General features: G+C 37.0%; 3 protein-coding genes across 5 annotated transcripts in view; 1 reads left to right on the forward strand and 2 right to left on the reverse strand.

Annotated features, from left to right (window-relative positions):
* Positions 1-15911: 15911 nt before the first annotated feature.
* Positions 15912-18710, reverse strand: LOC110878888 (DNA-3-methyladenine glycosylase 1). Of its 3 annotated transcripts, none has more exons than XR_004867371.1 (2): positions 17404-18710; positions 15912-16186 (listed from the first exon to the last, which is right to left on the reverse strand). XR_004867371.1 is itself a non-coding variant. In XM_022127278.2 (2 exons), exon 1 carries the CDS (start codon positions 18595-18597, stop codon positions 17656-17658), a length of 942 nt encoding a protein of 313 aa, XP_021982970.1. In that variant the 5' UTR covers positions 18598-18619; the 3' UTR covers positions 15990-16186; positions 17630-17655. The 3 variants fall into 3 exon arrangements, 1 of the variants encoding a protein (XP_021982970.1); XR_002558265.2 differs by having other exon boundaries at positions 15990-16186; positions 17352-18618; XM_022127278.2 differs by having other exon boundaries at positions 15990-16186; positions 17630-18619.
* Positions 15990-20600, reverse strand: part of LOC110878887 (probable DNA-3-methyladenine glycosylase 2) — a 51675-nt gene continuing 47064 nt past the window's right edge. The window contains exon 2 of the mRNA XM_022127277.2: positions 15990-16186. Within this exon, the coding sequence (XP_021982969.1) occupies positions 16168-16186 (19 nt within the window). The 3' untranslated portion in view covers positions 15990-16167. The remainder of the gene's footprint in view (positions 16187-20600) is intronic.
* On the forward strand, positions 18954-20078 carry LOC110878889 (protein piccolo-like). The gene is made up of 2 exons (XM_022127279.2): positions 18954-19555; positions 19842-20078. Exons 1-2 carry the CDS (start codon positions 19054-19056, stop codon positions 19928-19930), a joined length of 591 nt encoding a protein of 196 aa, XP_021982971.1. The 5' UTR covers positions 18954-19053; the 3' UTR covers positions 19931-20078.

A 20600-nucleotide genomic window follows, 5' to 3' on the forward strand; every position in this document is an offset into this window, starting at 1 on the left:
AAAATAGCTTAACTTGAATGAGCTTCTGATGTATTAATTCTGGCCAAAGCTGATTTAATACATCTATTTATTGTTCAAGTATTATAAAAGCTATGTTGAGTATGCATTACAAACGTGAAATGTCTTAATTCTGGCCAAAGCTGATTTAATTCATTTATGTTTAGCATGCTTGACAAGTGCATAACTAAAGTGATTGTCTCATTTCTGGCCAAAGCTGATTTGTCACGATTACTTTGCACACATACTTAAATGATTACACTTCTGGCCAAAGCTGATTTGTCTTCGTTTAAGTAGAATTTTACTAAGTCTATTATTTTGATGTTAGTAATAGACATTATCACAGCTTCATAATTAAAATGGTCATTATTTATGCCTGCCTTAGTATATCATGCCCTTAGATCACATTAGGACTTTCTTCTTAGTATCATAACTTGCTCATCTTATTTCCACTAACAGCACCCAATTGCGGGATTCCACCTTTGACTGGTGATAACTTTGCTGAATGGAAGGATGCCCTCATGCTTACACTAGGATTGCTAGACTTCGATTATGCTCTTAGAGAGAATAAGCCAGCAGATCTTACTACTCAAAGTACTGCTGCTGATCAGATAGTTCATGAAAAATGGACTAGATGTAACCGCATGTCTCTCATGTTCATGAAGCAATCCATTCACAATGCTATTAGAGGCGCCATTCCTGATTCTGAAGATGCTAAAACCTACCTGGCTTCTGTGGAGGCTCAATTCAAAGGAACATCAAAAGCATACGCTAGCACTCTTATCCTCAAGCTGGTGACGACTAAGTATGATGGGAGGAGCGGCATTCGCGAACACATCATGATGATGCATGACATGGCCAATAAGCTGAAAGGGCTAGAGATGGAAATCAGTGATGGTTTTCTTGTTCACTTCATCATCACTTCGCTTCCTTCGTCCTATGAAGCATTCAAGATCAATTACAACACTCAGAAGGAGAAATAGACGATGAGTGAGCTGGTCGCTATGTGCGTACAGGAGGAAGAGCGTATGAAGATGGATCGCACTACTGATGTTGCTAACTTTACCACCTCCAACTCTAAGAAGAGGAAGCACAATCATCAAAGAAAGGATGCTTCCAAAGTCCAAAAGCCCAATCCTAATACCAGTGCACCTTCCAGCTCTAAGAGCTCCTTAGGCAAACCTTATTGCAAGTTCTGTAAGAAAACAGGACATAAGCAAAAGGAATGCCCTGACTTCAAGGAGTGGCTGGCTAAGAAAGGTAACGACTTTTTCATGATACTTGAGTCCTTTAATTTAAATGTTCCTGCTAATTCTTGGTGGTTTGATTCTGGTTCTATGGTTCATGTAACTAACTCTACTCAGGGATTCCTTTCAATCCGGAAGCTGGGAAGAAACCAAAGAACACTTAAAGTTGGGGATGATCGGGAATTAGAAGTGAAGGCCATAGGAACATTACAATTATTTTTGAAAACTGGTTTATGTATTAAACTTTATGATACCTTATATGTTCCTGAGGTAACTCGGAACCTTGTATCAGGACCAAAGTTAGACATGGACGGTTTTGTCGTTTCTCATGGTCATCGCAAACTCTCTATTCTCTATGATTCCGTTGTTTATGGTACCGGCATTCTGGATGGTGGTCTCTATAGATTAGAACTAGATGATAATTTTTCCAAATCTTTGTTGTCATATAATATTAATGAATCACTCACAAAGATGAAACAGATTCGAGACTTAGAGACTTCATCCATGTTGTGGCATCAACGTTTAGGCCACATCTCAAGAGAACAATTAAATCGTCTCGTAAAGGATGAAGTCTTACCTCCTCTCGATTTCACTGATTTTGGAACATGTGTCAAATGTCTTAAAGGCAAAATGACATCAGCGAATAAGAAAGGTGCCACTAGGAGCTCTAATTTATTAGAACTCATTCGCACTGACATTAGTGGTCCCTATCAAATCGCTGGCATCACAGGACATACTTCATTTATCACTTTCATTGATGATTATTCTCGTTACATGTACTTGTATCTTATTAAGGAAAATTCTGAATCTCTTACAACTTTTAAAGATTATAAAGCTGAAGTTGAAAAGCAATTAGATCGTCAGATTAAAGTTGCGAGATCAGACAGAGGCAGTGAATATTATGGAAGACATACTGATGTGGGTCAAGCTCCTGGTCCATTTTATGAGTTTTGTAAGGGCCAGGAAATTGTGAACCAATACACCATGCCTGGTACACCTCAGCAGAATGGTGTCGCTGAACGAAGAAATCGTACCCTTATGAATATGGTGCGCAGTATGTTAGCCAACACTAATTTACCATTATTCCTCTGGACTGAAGTGTTAAAAGCAGCTGTTCATATACTCAATAGAGTTCCTTCTAAGTCTGTCCCTAAAACTCCTTATGAACTTTAGACAGGAAGGAAACCGAGTCTTAAATATATGAAAGTATGGGGCTGCATTGCTGAAGCAAAACTCTATAATCCTTTCCTAAGGAAACTTGACCCTAAAACAGTTACCTGTTTCTTTATCGGGTATCCCGATCATTCGAACGGTTATCGTTTCTATTGTCCTTCCCATGTCACCCGTATTGTTGAAACCAAGCGTGCTGCGTTCCTGGAGGATTTCAAGGTCAGTGGGAGCAGTACTAACCCTTACGAAGAATTGCAAGAAGTACAAGACGCGGGGGGGAGAGACTCGTCGCTTACCATTACTCCGTTTACTCCTCTTGTACCCCATGCAACTGCACCTGAAGTCACTGCACAAACTCCATCTCCACAATCAGAACCCATTATACCTCATAACGAAGGCACATCAAACGCTCAAAACCAAGACAACGCTGAACCTGATAATCAACTCAGGAGGTCATCTAGGCAAAGAAGTCCTACTAATTGGGATGATTATGTTACCTACCTGACTGAAATGGATGCTGGAAAGCTCAATGATCCTATCTCTTATAATGAAGCCATTAGCAGTGATCAGTCTTCTGAATGGAATAAAGCAATGATTGATGAGCTTGAATCCATGAAAAAAAAAATGACGTTTGGGATTTGGTAGAATTACCCAATGGTGTCAAACCTGTAGGTTGTAAATGGGTGTTCAAAACAAAACTAGATCCGAATGGGAACGTTGAACGCTATAAAGCGAGATTGGTTGCAAAGGGCTACACTCAGAAAGAGGGAATTGATTATCAAGAGACGTTTTCACCTGTCTCTCGTAAAGATTCATTAAGGATCGTTATGGCCCTAGTAGCTCATTTTGATTTAGAGCTGCATCAGATGGACGTCAAAACTGCTTTCCTTAACGGAGACTTAGACGAAGATGTTTACATGAAACAACCTGAAGGCTTTAAACCTGAAGGTCGGGAGCATCTAATCTGTAAGTTGAAGAAATCCATTTATGGGTTAAAACAAGCATCACGTCAATGGTACCTCAAGTTTGATGAAGTCATGAAGAGGCAAGGTTTTATGAAGAATCAAGTTGATCAATGCACCTACCTCAAGATGAGTGGGAGTAATTTTACTATACTTGTCCTTTACGTAGATGATATTCTATTGGCAAGTAATAGTTTAGACATGTTGCATGAGTCGAAACGGTTACTCTCGCATAACTTCGACATGAAGGATCTCGGAGATGCTTCTTACGTCATTGGCATCAAAATTCACCGAGATAGACACAAAGGGATCTTAGGATTGTCTCAAAAGACTTACATAGATCGTGTCCTTACACGTTACAACATGAAACAGTGCAAACCCTCCGTCGCTCCAGTAGTTAAAGGAGATGTTTTCGGTTCATTACAGTGTCCGACAACAGAGGTTGAAAAGGAGCAAATGAGCCAGATACCTTACGCGTCAGTAGTCGGGAGCCTGATGTATGCTCAAGTCTGTACTCGCCCAGATATCACTTATATTGCTGGAATGCTAGGCCGTTATCAAACTAATCCTGGCCTAGATCACTGGAAAGCAGCTAAGAAGGTTCTTAGATATCTGCAAGGGACGAAAGACTATAAACTGACTTATAGAAGAAGTGACCACTTAGAAGTGGTAGGTTATTCTGATTCTGACTTTGCCAAATGCAAAGATGACAAGAAATCCACTTCGGGCTACATCTTTATGTTAGCAGGCGGACCTATCTCATGGAAGAGTCATAAACAACAGTTAACTACAACTTCCACAATGATGGAAAAATACATTGTTGTTTATAACGCAACCTGTCATGGAATGTTGCTTAGAAATCTGATTACTGGACTCAAAATCGTTAATTCCGTTTCTAGACCATTGAAGCTTTACTGTGATAACTCAGCTGCCGTTAGTTTCTCGAACAGTAACAGTTCGACTGGAGCTGGTTTATATCTCGATACAAAATATTTGTTCGTACGTGAACGAGTTGAGGAAAATAATCTTTGTATTGAGTATATTAGTACTAAAGATATGCTTGCGGATCCGATGACTAAAGGTCTCCCACCTAAAGTTTTCGAAGAACATGTATCGAATATGGGACTTACTAAAGACCTTATTTAATGGCATATTGTACTAGCTTATGTTTTTATTAATAAAATTTCCTCAGTTTAATTTTGTATGTCTCTAACGTATGTTCTGCCGGTGTAATGACATATAGACAAATATAAATACAAATCAGACGCTAAAGGGCTTATAAGTATTTTGATCATAACTATTAGGTTTTAAATTGAGGCTATAGTATGATTAATGGGGGTCCTGAGTCGAATGATGATTCAACGGCTGTATTTCTCTGCTATAGTTCTTGGTTTAAGGCTAAAATGAGTGTTAACTCCTGGCCAGGTTCATCTAATACTCATGATAAATGATTACTCGGCTAAGTGGGAGAATGTGAGATTAAATATATTATTAATATAATATTTAATCTTTTAGCCATTATAATCATTTATATTATATAGATCAAATATAACAATAACCTATTAATAATTAGTTGGTAATTGTTGATGGACCATATTACCCTTATTAACTAATTAGGTTTCCTCTTGGGTGTATATATAAAGAGATCATTAGAGAGTTTAAGGGTTAGACAATTACACAATTCACACAACCCTCATAACATCAAATCGGCTCTCTCTCCCTAACCGATTCTCTCCCTAGTCTCGGTTTCATCATCATCATAACTTTACACCCTAAGGAGGAACCAGATCATCCTGACAATCATGTCGAACTCGATGGTTGCATCTCTGACTGGATTCTCTGCTGGCCTGTCTGCTGTAACAGGTATGTATTTCATGTTTTCCCTTATGTTTAAACAGAATTGATCCAACACTAAGAGCTTGTTGGTGAGTGAAACATGTTGGTCATGCATTTTTTTCGGTGACGTATGGCGGTGAAAATTTTCCGGTGATGAGTAACTGTTCAGACCTGGGGCGATTAGGGCTTCTAATGGTTATGGTTTTGTGAGTGAGAAGAGAGAGAAGGTGTTCCAACGGTGGTGGTTGCGAAGACGGTGGTGGTGCTCGTGGTTGCCAGAGGTTGGGGTGGTGGTGGTTGTGTGGTGGTGGTGGAGAAAATGGTAGAGGGGGAGAGGGAGTTGCATACAGAGAGTTGAGGGAGTTGCGAAGATAGTCTATTGTTTTATTTATTAATTTTTTTAAATAAGTGAGTAAAATTACTAATCTACCCTCGTGTGCAAGGCACATTTGATACTTAACATAAATTTTTAACTTGGTTAGGGTTAACGGACGTATAGTGTAATGAGTTTTACGAATAAAGGATTGTGACTGTAATTATTGAAGTTAAATGATATTCATTTCAAACGGTCACCAGACAGAGGGTTGTAAAGTGAAGCGAATTGCAAAAGTGGATGGTGTAATTGTCAAGTGTTTTCTTAGCGGCGTCTAAATTGATTTCAGTGTCAAATCACAGGATTTTAAACAAACGTTTACTTAAAAATTAGTTATTAAACTAATGGGTTGGCTCGCGGGATGTAGATACATGCACATAATGTACAATTTAACATGTTAACATCATAAGGTTTTCCATGAGTTTTACACATTTACTAGTCATGCAAAAATATTGGAAACTAAAGCAATAGAAATGAACATTAATAACATTACCGATGTTGTTTATTCGGTTTATGATTCAGCATGGTATAAGTAGTCGGTAAAAATGTTTATCTTTGGTTTACGATACAAAAAAAGTGTTTATCTTGAATACAATTTCGTTTCCAAGAACATTCTTTTAATTTTAAAATACAAATAATATTTGCAATTTTAACGTAATTACCTAACAAAAAAAAATTAGTAAACATAAACGTAAAATACAAAAAAAGGTTAAATGTTTAGTTGCATTGTCTTTCTCTAGTTGAAGTGCGTAATTATATTATATAAATGTAAAAAAATTACAAGTTTTGTCCTTTATGTTTACACCAAATTGCAGGCGATGTCATTTAGCGCAAAAGTTGACAAATTTGTTCTTAATGTTTCAAAATCTTGTACGTTATGTCCTTTAGGCCAAACCCAGTTAGATTTTTTGGTTAAATCTGGTCACGCAAGGGCATTTTAGTCTTTTTATACCATTTATTTAATAGTATTTAAAAAAACAAAATAATTTAAAATATTATTATTATTTTAACTATATATTCAATGCGCAATAAGTTAACATTATCAGTGGTGTACGACTATTAAACTTGGGTTTTAAGAGACATTAAACGAGTTATTGAATTCAAGACCACCCTCCACCTCCATCATCAGTGGTGTACGACTATATAACCTACATCACCACCACCACCCTCCACCGCCACCACCACCATCCACCTCCACCCTCAACCTCCACCTCCTCCTCCACATTCACTGCTCGCTACTACTTGCATTAAAAACCCCCCAAAAAACAATTCCGGCATCGAGTCTCCGGCCACCACTCCCCTACTCTAACGGTCCTATTCCGGACGAAAATTAGAAGATCTAACAGGTAGTGGTGGTGCTACAGCTATGAACCATCATCAAATCCAACAGTCCTCCCCTACTCCAACGGTCCTCCAGTGCTTACGCCATGAACCGTCATCAAATCCACCGTAAGATCTCCAGTTATTTCCCCATGAACCGTCACCATCCGCATCTCTATCTCTGCCCCTAGGTCCTCCGCCGCTACGGCCACCTACGTAGGACGAGAAACCACCGCAGATCCTTCTGTACTGCATCTCCTCCGCAGACCCTCTTTCGGACCGGTCGAAAGCTGCATCATCTATTCAGGAGTCAATCTGTTCTACCATCTGCAAATGGAGAGAGGAGAGAGAGAGAGAGAGAGAGTGAGTGAAGGAGGGAGAGTGAGTGCAAAGTTCTTTTATTATATGTTTTTATTTTGTACACAATAGCCCCTTAATATTAGTTGTTGTAGATAATAGTCCCAGAAGAGATGAAAAGACAACAATGCCCTCATGTGCAAGGCACATGACCAGATTTAACCAAAAAATCTAACTGGGTTTGGCCTAAAGGACATAACGTGCAAGATTTTAGAACATTAAGTACAAAACTTCTCAACTTTTGCGCTAAAGGACAACGCCTGCAATTTGGTATAAACATAAAGGACAAAACTTGTAATTTACTCAAAAAAATTTATTTTGAATACAACTCTGTTTACAGTAATCATTCATCAAAATTTTTGTATACAAAAGATATTAACATATATAAAACAATTACCTACCAAAAAATTATTTAGTAAACATAATCGTAAAATACAACATATATATACACACACATATATAGCCTTTATCGTAGTCGGCTAGTCAAAGTAACCGGGTACTGGCAATTCAAATATACAGAAAAACACAGATCCCGCCTCACATTGAAACCAAAAACCATATAAATGAACACATGTCCTGGTAGCTATCTTGTTCGATCGGTATCAGTTCAGTTTGATACAATACTAATACTTGTTTTCGATAAAATTTATATAGATATGTTGAGAAAATATAAACTAAACATAATCATGCTTTTAAATTTAAAAAAAATAATAATAAACAAAAGTTATTAGAGAAAAAAAAATAATAAACAAAAGTTATTAGAGAAAACTATAATAAAAACCATATAAATGAACACATGTCCCAGTACCTAGTGCCCTGTGGATATTGAAACGTTGCAGAGCAGGAGAGTAGTGTCAAATTTATGGTACAAAACACTCAAACTTCAAATAATACCCAAATCAAAGTTTTATTAATCTGGAAAAACAACTGAAAAATACAACTATGAACATAGAAATCTCAACACTCTAACTCTCATAAGATCATCAACATGACGAGCTTATCTAAACGATCTAAAGACTCACAACGATCTGTGAATCAACAAGATTCACAGATAAAACCCCTAATCGCCTCAAGAGAGAGAAACTAAGCAAACTAAGAAAAATATCTCTGGTAAATGAAATATGAGCCACAAGTTTGCTTTTATATATCCAGTTAACAACTTGACCCGACTAATAGTCCGGGTTGTTGAAGTGGTTGTTATAACCACCTAACAGTTTCTTATGCCAAGCCTAAGTCTCCATGCCAAGCCCAAGTCTACCTCCTTGTCAGCCTTCTCGTGTCAAGCCAAAGCTCCAGAACCTAGAAAAGCCCATGTGACATATGACATTAACAAACAAACTTTAGATAAACCTTAATAATGAAATTGATAAGACAAAATGTACATTTTCAACACCCCCTCAATTTCATTACTTAAATGCATCAAAAAGTTTTAATTCATTGCATAACAAATGATGTATTTTGACCAGTACTCCTTTCGTGAACAAATCTGCAACTTGATCTCAGACTTCACACCAACACATTTTAAAACACCTTTTGAAATTAAGTCTCTTAAGAAAAACAAATCAATTTCAAAATGTTTGGTCCTATCGTATAAAACTGGATTAGCTGTAATCGATATTGCAGCTTTATTATCACAAAATAAACTATTAGGAACTGTAACATCTACTTGTAACTCACTTAGCAAATTTTTAAGCCATATTATTTCACAGGCTGCTGCACACATAGATCTGTATTCAGCTTCTGCTGAAGATTGTCCAGCCCCCCAGAATAGCACTACTTAACTATCATTACACAAAATCCAGTAACAGCTTTCCTACTGGTCATACATTTTTCCCAATCTGAATCTACAAATGCCTTTATTTCAAAACTATCATTTTTGCTAAACAACAACCCTTGACCAAGTGCTGATTTTAAATACCTCAGCAAGTTAAATGCAAGTTTTAAATGACCATTAGTAGGAGTGTGCATATATTGACTTAAAACATGCACAGTATAGGCTATATCAGGCCTAGTGTGTGACAAGTAGATTAGTTTTCCAATTAGTTGTTGATAACCAGTCACATTTTGTAAAGGACCAGAATTACTATTAAGCATATTATTGACCACATGATTTTGTTCTATGGGAACACCAACAGGTTTACACCCTAACATCCCATACTCGGTCAATAAGTCAGTGCAGTATTTTCTTTGTGACAAGCATATACCATCGGCACATGACAAAACCTCTATGCCTAGAAAATATTATAATACACCACGATCCTTAATTAGAAACTTTGTTTTTAACCTTTGTTTAACTTTCTCAATTTCAGACAATGAGTTTCCAGTAACAACGATGTCATCAACATATACTAGTAAGACAATAAACACATTATTCACATTCTTTATGAACAGAGAAGTATCACATTTACTTTGTACAAAACCATATTCAACTAATACACTAACCAGTTTCTCATTCCACATTCTTGGGGCTTGTTATATAGAGATTTTTTCAATCTACATACTTTAGGCACATCATAAGACTGATATCCTTCAGGCATTGACATATATACCTCTTCATTTAACTCACCATACAAAAATGCATTATTTACATCTAACTGGAAAAGTTTCCAACCATATTGAACAACTAAAGATACTATACATCTAACTATAACAATTTTAGCAACAGGAGAAAAAGTCCTCATAATCTATCCCTTCTTTTTTACTAAACCCTTTAGCTACTAATCTGACTTTATACCGTTCAATTTCTCCATTGGATTTATATTTTATTTTAAAAATCCATTTACACCCAACAATACTTTTTGCATTAAGGTCTATCTACAATATCCCAAGTGTTATTTCTATGCAATGCTTGAATTTCTTCATTCATTGCATTGACCCAATTGGGATCCGTCATAGCTTCTTTGTAATTCGTAGGTTCAACACTTTTCGTTAACATAGAAGCAAAACATTAATTTTCTAAGGTAAGTTTAGAAAAATTCACTACCTTTTCTATGCCATACTTTACTTTCCTGTCAACAACAAAGTCATCAAGCCTCCTAGGAAAGACATAAGTTCTAGTAGATTTCCTAGTAGCAACAGGTACAGCAGATTCAACTGTATTACCCTCAGAACTAGAAAGAATTTCATTTTCAGAAACTACAGGCTCTGCCCTATCACTTGCTATGTTAGAGTAACCAGTTTGCTGATTTTAAGCCATAATCTCAGGCTCACTACCTAACAAGGATTGCTTAGCTCCCTGTGTTTCTGCTTCAGCCTCACCTAAATCCCTTTCTTCATCATTGGGATCACTTACAGTTTGAAAATGTTCAATGTCTGTGCTATCATACAAATCAAAAAAGTTTAAAGTTGTAATATCTTTATTCGGATTAGAGTTATAAGTTTCGAATACAGTTTTATCTTTAAAAGGAAAAAAAACTTTCATAAAAATTCACATCACGAGAAAAAAAGGATAGACTTAGTATCCAAGCTGAAAAGCTTATAACCTTTTTTCTCATGTGAATATCCTATACAGACACACTTTTCTACTCTACTATTTAATTTGTCACTTTCATTTAGTTTACTTACAAGTGTCTCAGGTGGTGGATCACTAGGACCAAGACCACCACTTGTGACAACTGGACCATTAACCATTATAACACAGAATCAGGTAGCAATCAAGAAACAACAACCAGAAAGTTGTAACAACAGCACTAAAGAATCACAACAATACAAGAAACTAGGGTGAAACCTTGACAGGGACCAGATCAGAGGTTCATCACTTAAGGTGCCTCTGCAAGCCGTATCAAGGAAGTCGACTAGACCTAGACCCAATCTCAGCAACCACAAGTAACAAACAGAATAGCAATCAACTAACAACAAGAACAGGAATCAAATAACAAAAGACCTAGACCCAATCTCAACAACCACAAATAACACACATAATAGGAATCAACTAACAACAAGAACATGAATCAAATAACACACAAACAACAAATAAAAATGCAACAGGAAGTACCCTTCCTGTGTCCCAATCAACACCGGCCCAACTAGTCCGGCAACAATAATGCCTAAATGCAAGAACAGAAAATAAAAAACAAAATCAAGGAACGATCTCACCAAAATAAAAAAACCAAAGTCAGGGTTTCTCCAAATCCAATTAAGATATTACAATCTTCAAGGACTGAACCTTAACTGGAACGACAACTTCCAAAATCCTCTTGAAGATGTCCACAGCACCAGATCTAAAGTCGCCAAACAGAGAGTCCACCAAGGCTTAGACCAAACATCAAACCCTAGATCTAGGGTTTTAGGTTCTTGAACAGCACAAACTCCAAGACAAACAGACCTTCAAGATCTGAAACGGCAGCTAATATACAGACCGGAATCAAGAAGAAAGTCCTCAAACTCAAGCAGATCTAAAGAAATCTGATAAAATCACATCGGAACAACGATCGAGACCAAATACCACTGATTAAACCCCAAGAGCTATTGAAGCTCTGATACCATGTCAAATTTATGGTATCAAACACTCAAACTTCAAGTAATACCCAAATCAAAGTTTTATTAATCTGGAAAAACACTTGAAAAATACAACTATGAAAAGAGAAATCTCAACACTCTAACTTTCATAAGATCATCAACTTGATGATCTTATCTAGACGATCTAAAGACTCATAACGACCTGTGAATCAACAAGATTCACAGATGAAAACCCTAATCGCCTCAAGAGAGAGAAACTGAGCGCACTAAGAAAAATATCTCTGGTAAATGAAATATAAGCCACAAGTTTGCTTTTTTATATCCAGTTAACAACTTGACCCGACTAATTATCCGGGTTGTTAAAGTGGTTGTTATAACCACCTAACAGTCTTCTTATGCCAAGGCCAAGTCTGCCTCTTTGTTAGCCTTCTCGTGTCAAGCCCAAGCTCCAAAACCCAGAAAATCCCATGTGACATATGACAAATATTAACAAACAAACATTAGATAAAACTTAATAATAACTTAGTAATGAAATTGATAAGACCAAATGTACATTTTCAACAAGTAGGAGACAGACCTGGTTCGACGAAGAACTCACAAAGTCTGCACGCACAGAAGCCACAGAGTCTGCACTCTTTTGTTCTTTGATTTCAGTCTTGCACGTAAGCACGGACCACCACGTATAGAGTCTGTTTGACGAACTCAGTTTCACGATCACGGATCACGTATCTAGGTAAACATCAAATCATCAATCGTCAATCGGTCCTTGTTCAGTACTTCAGTTGTTATGTTTTGTTTTTGGTCGAATTCACTCATTCAAGCCCTTATTAGTTATTAATTATGTTTCTTTTTGTCGAATTCAGGCCCTTGTTTAGGCGATTCGTTATTGTCGAATTCATGCCTTTTTTCTGTTGTGTTGAAGACTAAATTGTTGGTAATTTATACAAAAACGATTGTCAAATTCAGGCCCGTATTCTTTCTTTTTTTTTTGGTCGAATTCAGGTATGATTTAAAATGTGAAGAGTTGATTCACCAATCTGCTATCAATAATGCAAGGAAGGCTTCACGAATCATTAATTAGCTATTAGCTTATTAGTTTTTTTTTTTTGTCGAATTCAGGTATGATTTAAACTCATTCGAATACTATATTTTGTATTTTGTTAATTTCATTGTTTATCGAATACTATATTTTTGTCAACGGTTCACGGTTGTATGAAAAACTAGTTTAAATTATTTATTTCGTTAAGGCCCAAGGGCACGTTTTTTCAAGCTCGAACATGATACAAGTTCCCAGGGCCGGTCCTGTTAACACTCCTCCGAATCATTGTAACACCCTACCATGCTTTTTCTTTTATTTCCTGCTTGTTCATAACTGTCTTTCAATCAACAATTTTTGTCAAACAATATTTCTTAATAAACGAAATAGTCTAAAGGTATAAGTTACGATGTGAGTTGTATATATATGAAAATGATTTTTATATATATAACTTATTTATTAAAAAAATATCATACTTTTTAAAAGAAGAGAATATGACAATTTGTTTGCACACACTTGTGCCAAACAATTAGGGAATGGCATGCGACATCTCCTCTCTCTCATTTTTATAAAAGTAACTCGTATATTAACTATGGCAAATTAAAACATATAAATGATAAAGTTAATCATGCCAATGATCTCTAGATCAAGTGGTGGAGGACTTGCATTTCTCTTGAGAGGTGCAAGTTCGACTCTCACTTAGTGCTGAGTGAGGCAATGGTGGGCAGTGATAGGAGACCCAGGGAAACCTGAGTTGGATCCTTGAGCCAAACGGGTTTTACCGGTGATTTCACCGTCGTGCCTACGGGCGGGTGGGTTATCGGATTTTCCCCGGAATTGGTGGTGGACTCGGGTTACTCTCGAAGTACTCCATTTGTCCAGTGGGTGCCCCGAGAGTGCTCGAGATTGAGTTTGTTGGCCGTTCAAAAAAAAAAAGATAAAGTTAATCATGGCGAGTTAAAACATAAATATGATAAATTATCTAATCTTAATCAGAATTGAATGATGAGATAAATATTATGAAAACCAATGGGGTTGATGGCCTATTGACAAAGCCTTTAGAAACATCTAGGTTTGACCAATGAGGTGGTGGTCTATTGTTAAAGGCAAAACATTTAAACACCTTGAGAGGGAAAGATCCTGGGTTCAAGTCTCACAGACAACAAGAATAAAAAGAAATTTGTCGTTAAAAAAAGAAACACTTAGGTTTTGAGATCTTAAGTTCAACTCTCACACGATTAAAAGAAATCCGTTATATATATTATGAAAAGACTTTATTTTTGAAAGAAACAAACCAACAAAAATAACGTAATTCTATTAAAAAAAAGTTATTATATGAAACTAAGTGAAAATTCACAACAATACTCAATTTGTGATGAATTCAAAGTAAATATGTGTTGAAATCAAAGTAGATAGAAACACCATTCAAAAGTATTTCAAAGTGACAACCAAAGTTTGTTAAAATTTCAAAGGAGTACTAAAATCTAATTGACATGATGTCCAAAATAACTAGTGACAAATTTGGTTTGGTTTTTTCGAACAATATAAATAAACAAACAGTAATAATCATCAAACCCAGCATGTTTGTGAAAACAAAAAATCAGCTCAAGAAAAGGCGAACGGGTCCATTCACGAATAATTCCATATTAGTTGTGACCACATTACGTAAACTATATAATTATAACATCTGATATTTAACAAACCATTAGATTCCTATTTCTTTATTATTCGAAGTAAAATAAATAGAATTAAATAGTGGATCTGCTATAAAATAACCGATTATTAGGATACAAGTAAAATTGATCTCGTTTTCTTGAGCTCAAACTAGTTCAAGTCTACTCTTTTAGCGAGCCCGTGGAAAAGAACAACGAGATTGAAGCCACATACACCAAACCCGAGTTTGCTTATGCATGTAAAACGAATTTCGTGAATGAACCCATCTTGCATTTTATGGACATGAACTCGAGGAACTCGAGCCTACATCATAATCCATGAAGGCTTGTTAAGCTATTGAGTTGGATTCGAGACTAGGGGTATGTTTGGCATGGAGCTTTTAGGACTTATAGCTTTAAGCTTTTAAAAATAACTCATAGTCAATAAAAAACCTTGTTTGGTTGAAACTTTTAGGTTAGGAGCTTGAAGCTTTTGGTTGAACGCTCCTACTAGTAGCGTTTAGAAGGAGCTACAAGCTTTTAGGAAAAAAAAAATTATTTTAACCTCTAAAGATAATGAACTTTTTAATGCACAAACTTTTAAAATTTTTAGTTATGTCCATTTTGGTCATTTTATTAAAAGCTTCAGCTGCTACTCTGACAAGCTACAGCTACCAACTACCAACTACCAGCTTCCAGCCATCACCTTTCAGCCACCAGCTACTTTGCCAAACATACCTTAGGTTAAGCTTGACTTAATTTAACTAGAGGCCTGATTGTTAATTTGTAACCAGTATTTACCACCCAAAAGTAGTGGTATACGTTCAATCCGGTTCAGGATCTTGAACTGAGAGAGAAACTAGTTTGGGTGAAACCGGCCCCCAATCAATCCGTTTTGAATGGGTTAAAACCAGTTTTGTTGAAAGATGATTAAAACCGATAAAAGTTGTACTGAACCGGATTGTAACCGGTTTCTAACCAAACCGGTTTGAGCAGATCTGGTTTTACCTTTATTAGACTCAATCCAAAAAACCAATCCAGTTTGGCCAACAATCAGTTATATGTACCTCTACCCAAAAGTCTCACCGACCAAAGAGACAGGCCGATAGAGTGAACACTGAACACTGGATCGCACTTTGCAAGCCCCTTATGGAAACTGACATTGGGCCAATTTCTAAATGTCAAGTGTGCTTTTTGGGCCTATGAGCACTTGAATCATCTTTAGAGTTATCTTTAGAGTTTAGCCTCTCGAAATCAAGGGCCCTGTGCGGTGGTCCTCCCCGCACACCATAAAGGCCGCCCATGCAAAACTCCTGAACCTTTGCCAAACCTGGTTTTTTGGAACCAGGCCGGGTTGAAAACCAGATCGTCGGGCCCAAACCGGTTTTATTACACCTCTAGTACATAATGTCGGTCTACATAAGGACGACATTTTGGAGTTTATGCAAATTGCAACACTTGTAACTGTATAATAAGACATTTATCACTCCATGGATCCAAGGGTTAAGAATAGACATGTGTCTGTTATTGCCACCCTCTAGCATAAATAGTTATTCGTTCTTGGCAAACAAACACTTTTTAAAAAAAAATAATAATAAAAACTGAAAAATTTAGGGCCATTGAATTGTGTGTGACAAATCCATTTACAATACCAAAATAATCCATTTGATGAGATGAACACACCTCCTGCCAATTATCTTCATAAGTTGGCTGTAACTCAATACATGATATTATTTCACCTGATGCAATCTCCATTTCATTACCCCCAAATACAAGCCCTGCAAAAATACGCACCCGTTTATATACAACTGTATGAAGTTTACTACTATTCAGTAGGCTTTATTTGTATAAATCTAACTTCACTACAATCTGATCTTATTAAAGTTAATCATATCATCATCATAACCAAATTGAAATATAGCATACTTTAATACCGGACAAAACAGATAATTTTGTGTGGCTCGGGCTTTGTCCAAGTGTGTTAACCAAATCTAGGTGTTCTAGAAATAACTACATTTCTACAATGCTATATCTAAGTTTTTTTAACAGATCGAGTGATTAACATATACTTCCAGATAAACTCGACCCATAACCTTTTTTATTAACTTGAATTATTTTACCCATCCATTTGACTCCTTAGAGAAAAATGTAACACAGGTCGCCCCATTCATAAGTAAATGGTACGAAATTTTATTTCTGTTTCCTGATGAGGAATTGCATCAATATGCATAGAATAAGCAAACTTAAAGTTATGCATTCTTAATAACCATAGTTATCAAATGCGCTAGGCGCACTCTAGGCGCATAGGGCTCGCCTGTCGTTTAGGCGAGAAGCGCAAAAAAAGCGAGGGCCTGAGAAAAAGAAAAAGCATATAATATGTTCTGAATAAACACTGTCCTTACTATTTCCACTGTACAAATAAATATAAACGCATATCTAAACAATGTTATAATAAGTTTTCAAATAATAAAGTTTTAGAAATAAAATCAGGTCATGGACATGGATCAATTGAATTAACATGAAAAGATATTAGGGCTTTTCAAGTATTTTTGGTTTCAAGTTGATGAAAACCAACAGGTGGTTTGTTTTGTTAGTCAGGATAGCAACAACTAACAAGTCGTATCGTAGTCAACGTATAGATGAAATTATAATCAATCGAAGTAATAACTTAACCCTTCAAATTAGCAGTAATACAAGCTACAATAGATATGTATGTCATTTATACTCTGCACTAGGGGATTTTACCTACTAGGAAAAACCAAAAAACGAGGAACACTAACAAAGCCCGGATCTAACTATGTACGGAAGTGTGAAGACCAAAACTAACATATATATAACTGAGCAAGACATACACGGTGTTGATAAATTTGAACAAGGATCAAGTAAAGCTGTATAAATCAAAATACGAAAATAAATATTACCCAAATCTAAACTATCGTTTACCTGTATCAACTACCAAGGAAAAATTGTACATACTAATTCAATGAGTATAAACCTTAAACGGTATTCATCAATTTGCAGCATAACTGCACAGGTGTTTTTTGAAAGAGAACTGGTACAGACTTCCCAAAATAAAATACCCCTTATGTAACTTAGACCCCATCTCGGGTTTGAAAACAAGCTTGCCGTTTTTCATTCAAGAACCCCATAAAGAAAGGGCAAACAAGAAACATATTCGAATTACGTCTCCCAGCCTAGCTAGAATCTGCTAAAATGAATACCTATAAACTATTCTACCAGATGCAAGCTATACGGGTGATCCATTACCCGAACCACCCTTCCCCTCCGCAAACCGCCACATATACCACGCCCCAACCGACCTATACGGGCGCCACTTCCCACACAGCTCCTCCATCTGAGACGGCCTCGGCAACTCATCCAACATATTCAAAAGCTGCACTCCTTTCCTCACCCCCAAATCACTAACCGGCAGAACATCCGGTCTATGCAACGAAAATATCATAAACATATGCACCGACCACGACCCGAACCCCTTAATCATCGACAGCGTCATAAAAAGTAACCTATCATCCATTTTCACCAGCGACTCATCCGACAAAATGCCGCTATTATACTTATTAGCAATGTCATATAAATAACTCGCCTTACGCCCCGAAACCCCAATCTGTTTAAGCTGTTGAGTAGTTAAACTAAGTACAGTTTCCGGAACGACACCGTTTTCACCACCACATAAGTTTACAAAACGAATGTATATAGATGTACCAGCTGTATACGCAAGTTGATAATACAAAATACTTTTCGTTAGGGCAAGAAACAGTGGTTGATTTGAGTCGAATGACGGTGGGGGGTGGTTGTCGATGACGTCAGCGAGAAGAGGGTCGGCGGATCGGAGGTGGTTTATAGCGGCGGAGATCTCGCCGGGGGTGGATAAGGGTTTGTTGACTTTTGGGATGTTTAGGGGTGATCGGGAAGGGTTTCGACGGCGGTTTTTGGTTGCGCTGGTGGGTGTGGGGGTGGATTGGGGTTTGACTTGTACGGTTGTGGTGGTGATTGTGGGTGGTGAGGAGAGTTTGCGGATTTTTTGGGGGCGGACTGGGATTTTGGAAGGGTTTGAAGGGGTAAGTTGGGAAATGGAAGATGTTAAAGATGGTTGTTCCTCCGGTGGTGGTTGAGAATGGGGTGGTGAGGGTTGTTGATTGAGTGGGGGTTGGGGATGGGGTTGTTCCATTTAGGGGGGTTGTTTTTGGTTATTGGAATTGGGGTTGATTTAAAGGGTTGTTGGGTGGTGGTGGTGGTGGCCGGAGACTGCGGTGAGTCGTGAGTGTGTTAGGGTTAAGAATATAAGGCTATACGGTATGGGGGTCGGCCCTGGCCCGTCGCGGGTCGGCGACGGTCCAAACACCGTGCCGCCCCATACGTCCCCGTCCTCTCCGTCTGAAGTTAGACGTTGGCGACGAAGCAAATGTTGTGGGCCCCCCCCTTAAAATATGACCGTTACATTAAAAAAAAAAAAATTAAATTTTCAAATTTTGAATAAAGCCAAACGGCTATATTATTAAATTATATAAATTTTACATCCATTTTCACTATCAAACACCAAATTAACCTCCACAATTCACCACTTTCTCCTATAATTTTTACACTCTCTTCCACTATACTCTCAACCTTCTTCCACATAATTTTCATGGATCCGTTCAACAACCCGGATACTCCCAACACTCCTTCGAACAACCCGAATACTCCCAACAATCCGACCCAACCAAATGTTTTTTCGGTTCCGGGATATTATCCAACGCTAGAACCGAACCAATTCTCCCAATTTTCATCGAACGCGTTTGCTTCATTCCAACAATCGCCCAACCAATTCACTCAAGTCTCCCAAAATCAAGCTCTTCAACAAATGATGATGCGGGGTGCTTGGAACTTTCCACCCGTTCAACCTCAACCGATCCCCACACCCCCCGTTCAACCCCAACCGATCCCCACACCCCCCGTTCAATCCGAACCCGAAGACGATGTGGAGATTGTGCCCGAAACCCAACCGCCTAAAGGGAAAGAAAAACGAAACAAAGGGAAACAAGTAGCGGGTGATCAAGCGTCGAAACCGAAGGCGATTAAATGGACCCCAATCGAAGAAGAAGCCTTAGCCAAGGCTTTCATTGGCACTTCCGACAACCCGGTAAAAGGTTCGTATTTTTTTAAAGTTTACATCTTTTTAAAGTTTACATTTTTTAAAGTTTAAATTTATAAAGTTTACATTTTTAGATTTTTTAATTCTTCACAGTAGGTTTATTTTTAAGTGTTATAGTTTTTTTTTGGTTTAAATTTAATAGTTTTTAAGTTTAGTTTTTAATTAGGTTAAACAGTTTTAATTTTTTAATTTTTTTTTCATAACAGTAAGTTTTTTTTATTATTTTATATGTTTTAAGGTTTGTTTTGTTTATTTAATTTTATTTGTTTGTTTTTTTATAGGTAATAACCAACCGGGTGACGGGTTTTGGTCCGATTGTCGAATGAGCGGGCCGTCGAAGAAAAAAGTCGTGCATCGGACGAGAAGTTAAAAGAAAAGGTCCGATTGTCGAATGAGAAAATCCGAATCTCCGATGAAAAAATTCGGCTTAAGGAATGGGAAATAATGATGATGAATGTCGAGAACGAACCCGAGCCGAAACGTTCGATGTTGAAAAAACTACAACACGACATCATGAAAAAGCATCAAATTATTTAACTTTATGTTTATTTTTATTAAGTCTTTTTTTTTTTAGTTTATGTTTTTTTTTAATATCTATGTAATGTGAGTTTAATATTAATCAAAATATTTTATTAGTATATTTGTCAAATGTTAAAAAAATAAAATAATAAAAAAAAATAAAAAAAAAACATAAAAAGTGGTGAAGGACTATGACTAGGATCATCCTACCATGCCTTCTAGTTTTGGAGGATGGACCATCTTAGTGAGGATTGTGACGTGTCGCCTACGTGGCGGACCATCCTCCAAGGATGGTCCATCACCATACCATGTAGTCTAAGGACGATACAAGTGGAATTTCGTTTACAATAAATGTGCCCAAACATAAAATCTTCTTTGTACATTTTTCAGTCGATGTCTTTTTCAACAAATTTTGATAGGTTTTACCTTTTTATAGGGAACTAGGTGTACACCTGTGTGAATACACGGATTTGTTCTAATAACAATCGGAATCAAATACTAAAAACATATTATAATATATT

The sequence above is a fragment of the Helianthus annuus genome, chromosome 9, assembly GCF_002127325.2.
Source record: "Helianthus annuus cultivar XRQ/B chromosome 9, HanXRQr2.0-SUNRISE, whole genome shotgun sequence".
NCBI classification, from domain to species: Eukaryota; Viridiplantae; Streptophyta; class Magnoliopsida; order Asterales; family Asteraceae; genus Helianthus; species Helianthus annuus.

Bases quoted from the DNA above. Each gene is read 5' to 3' on its own strand.
- LOC110878889 (XM_022127279.2), top strand. From the start codon at position 19,054: ATGGATCCGTTCAACAACCCGGATACTCCCAACACTCCTTCGAACAAC. The intron at 19,556-19,841 runs GTTCGTATTTTT...GTTTTTTTATAG, and splicing joins TTCCGACAACCCGGTAAAAG to GTAATAACCAACCGGGTGAC.
- LOC110878888 (XM_022127278.2), bottom strand. From the start codon at position 18,597: ATGGAACAACCCCATCCCCAACCCCCACTCAATCAACAACCCTCACCA.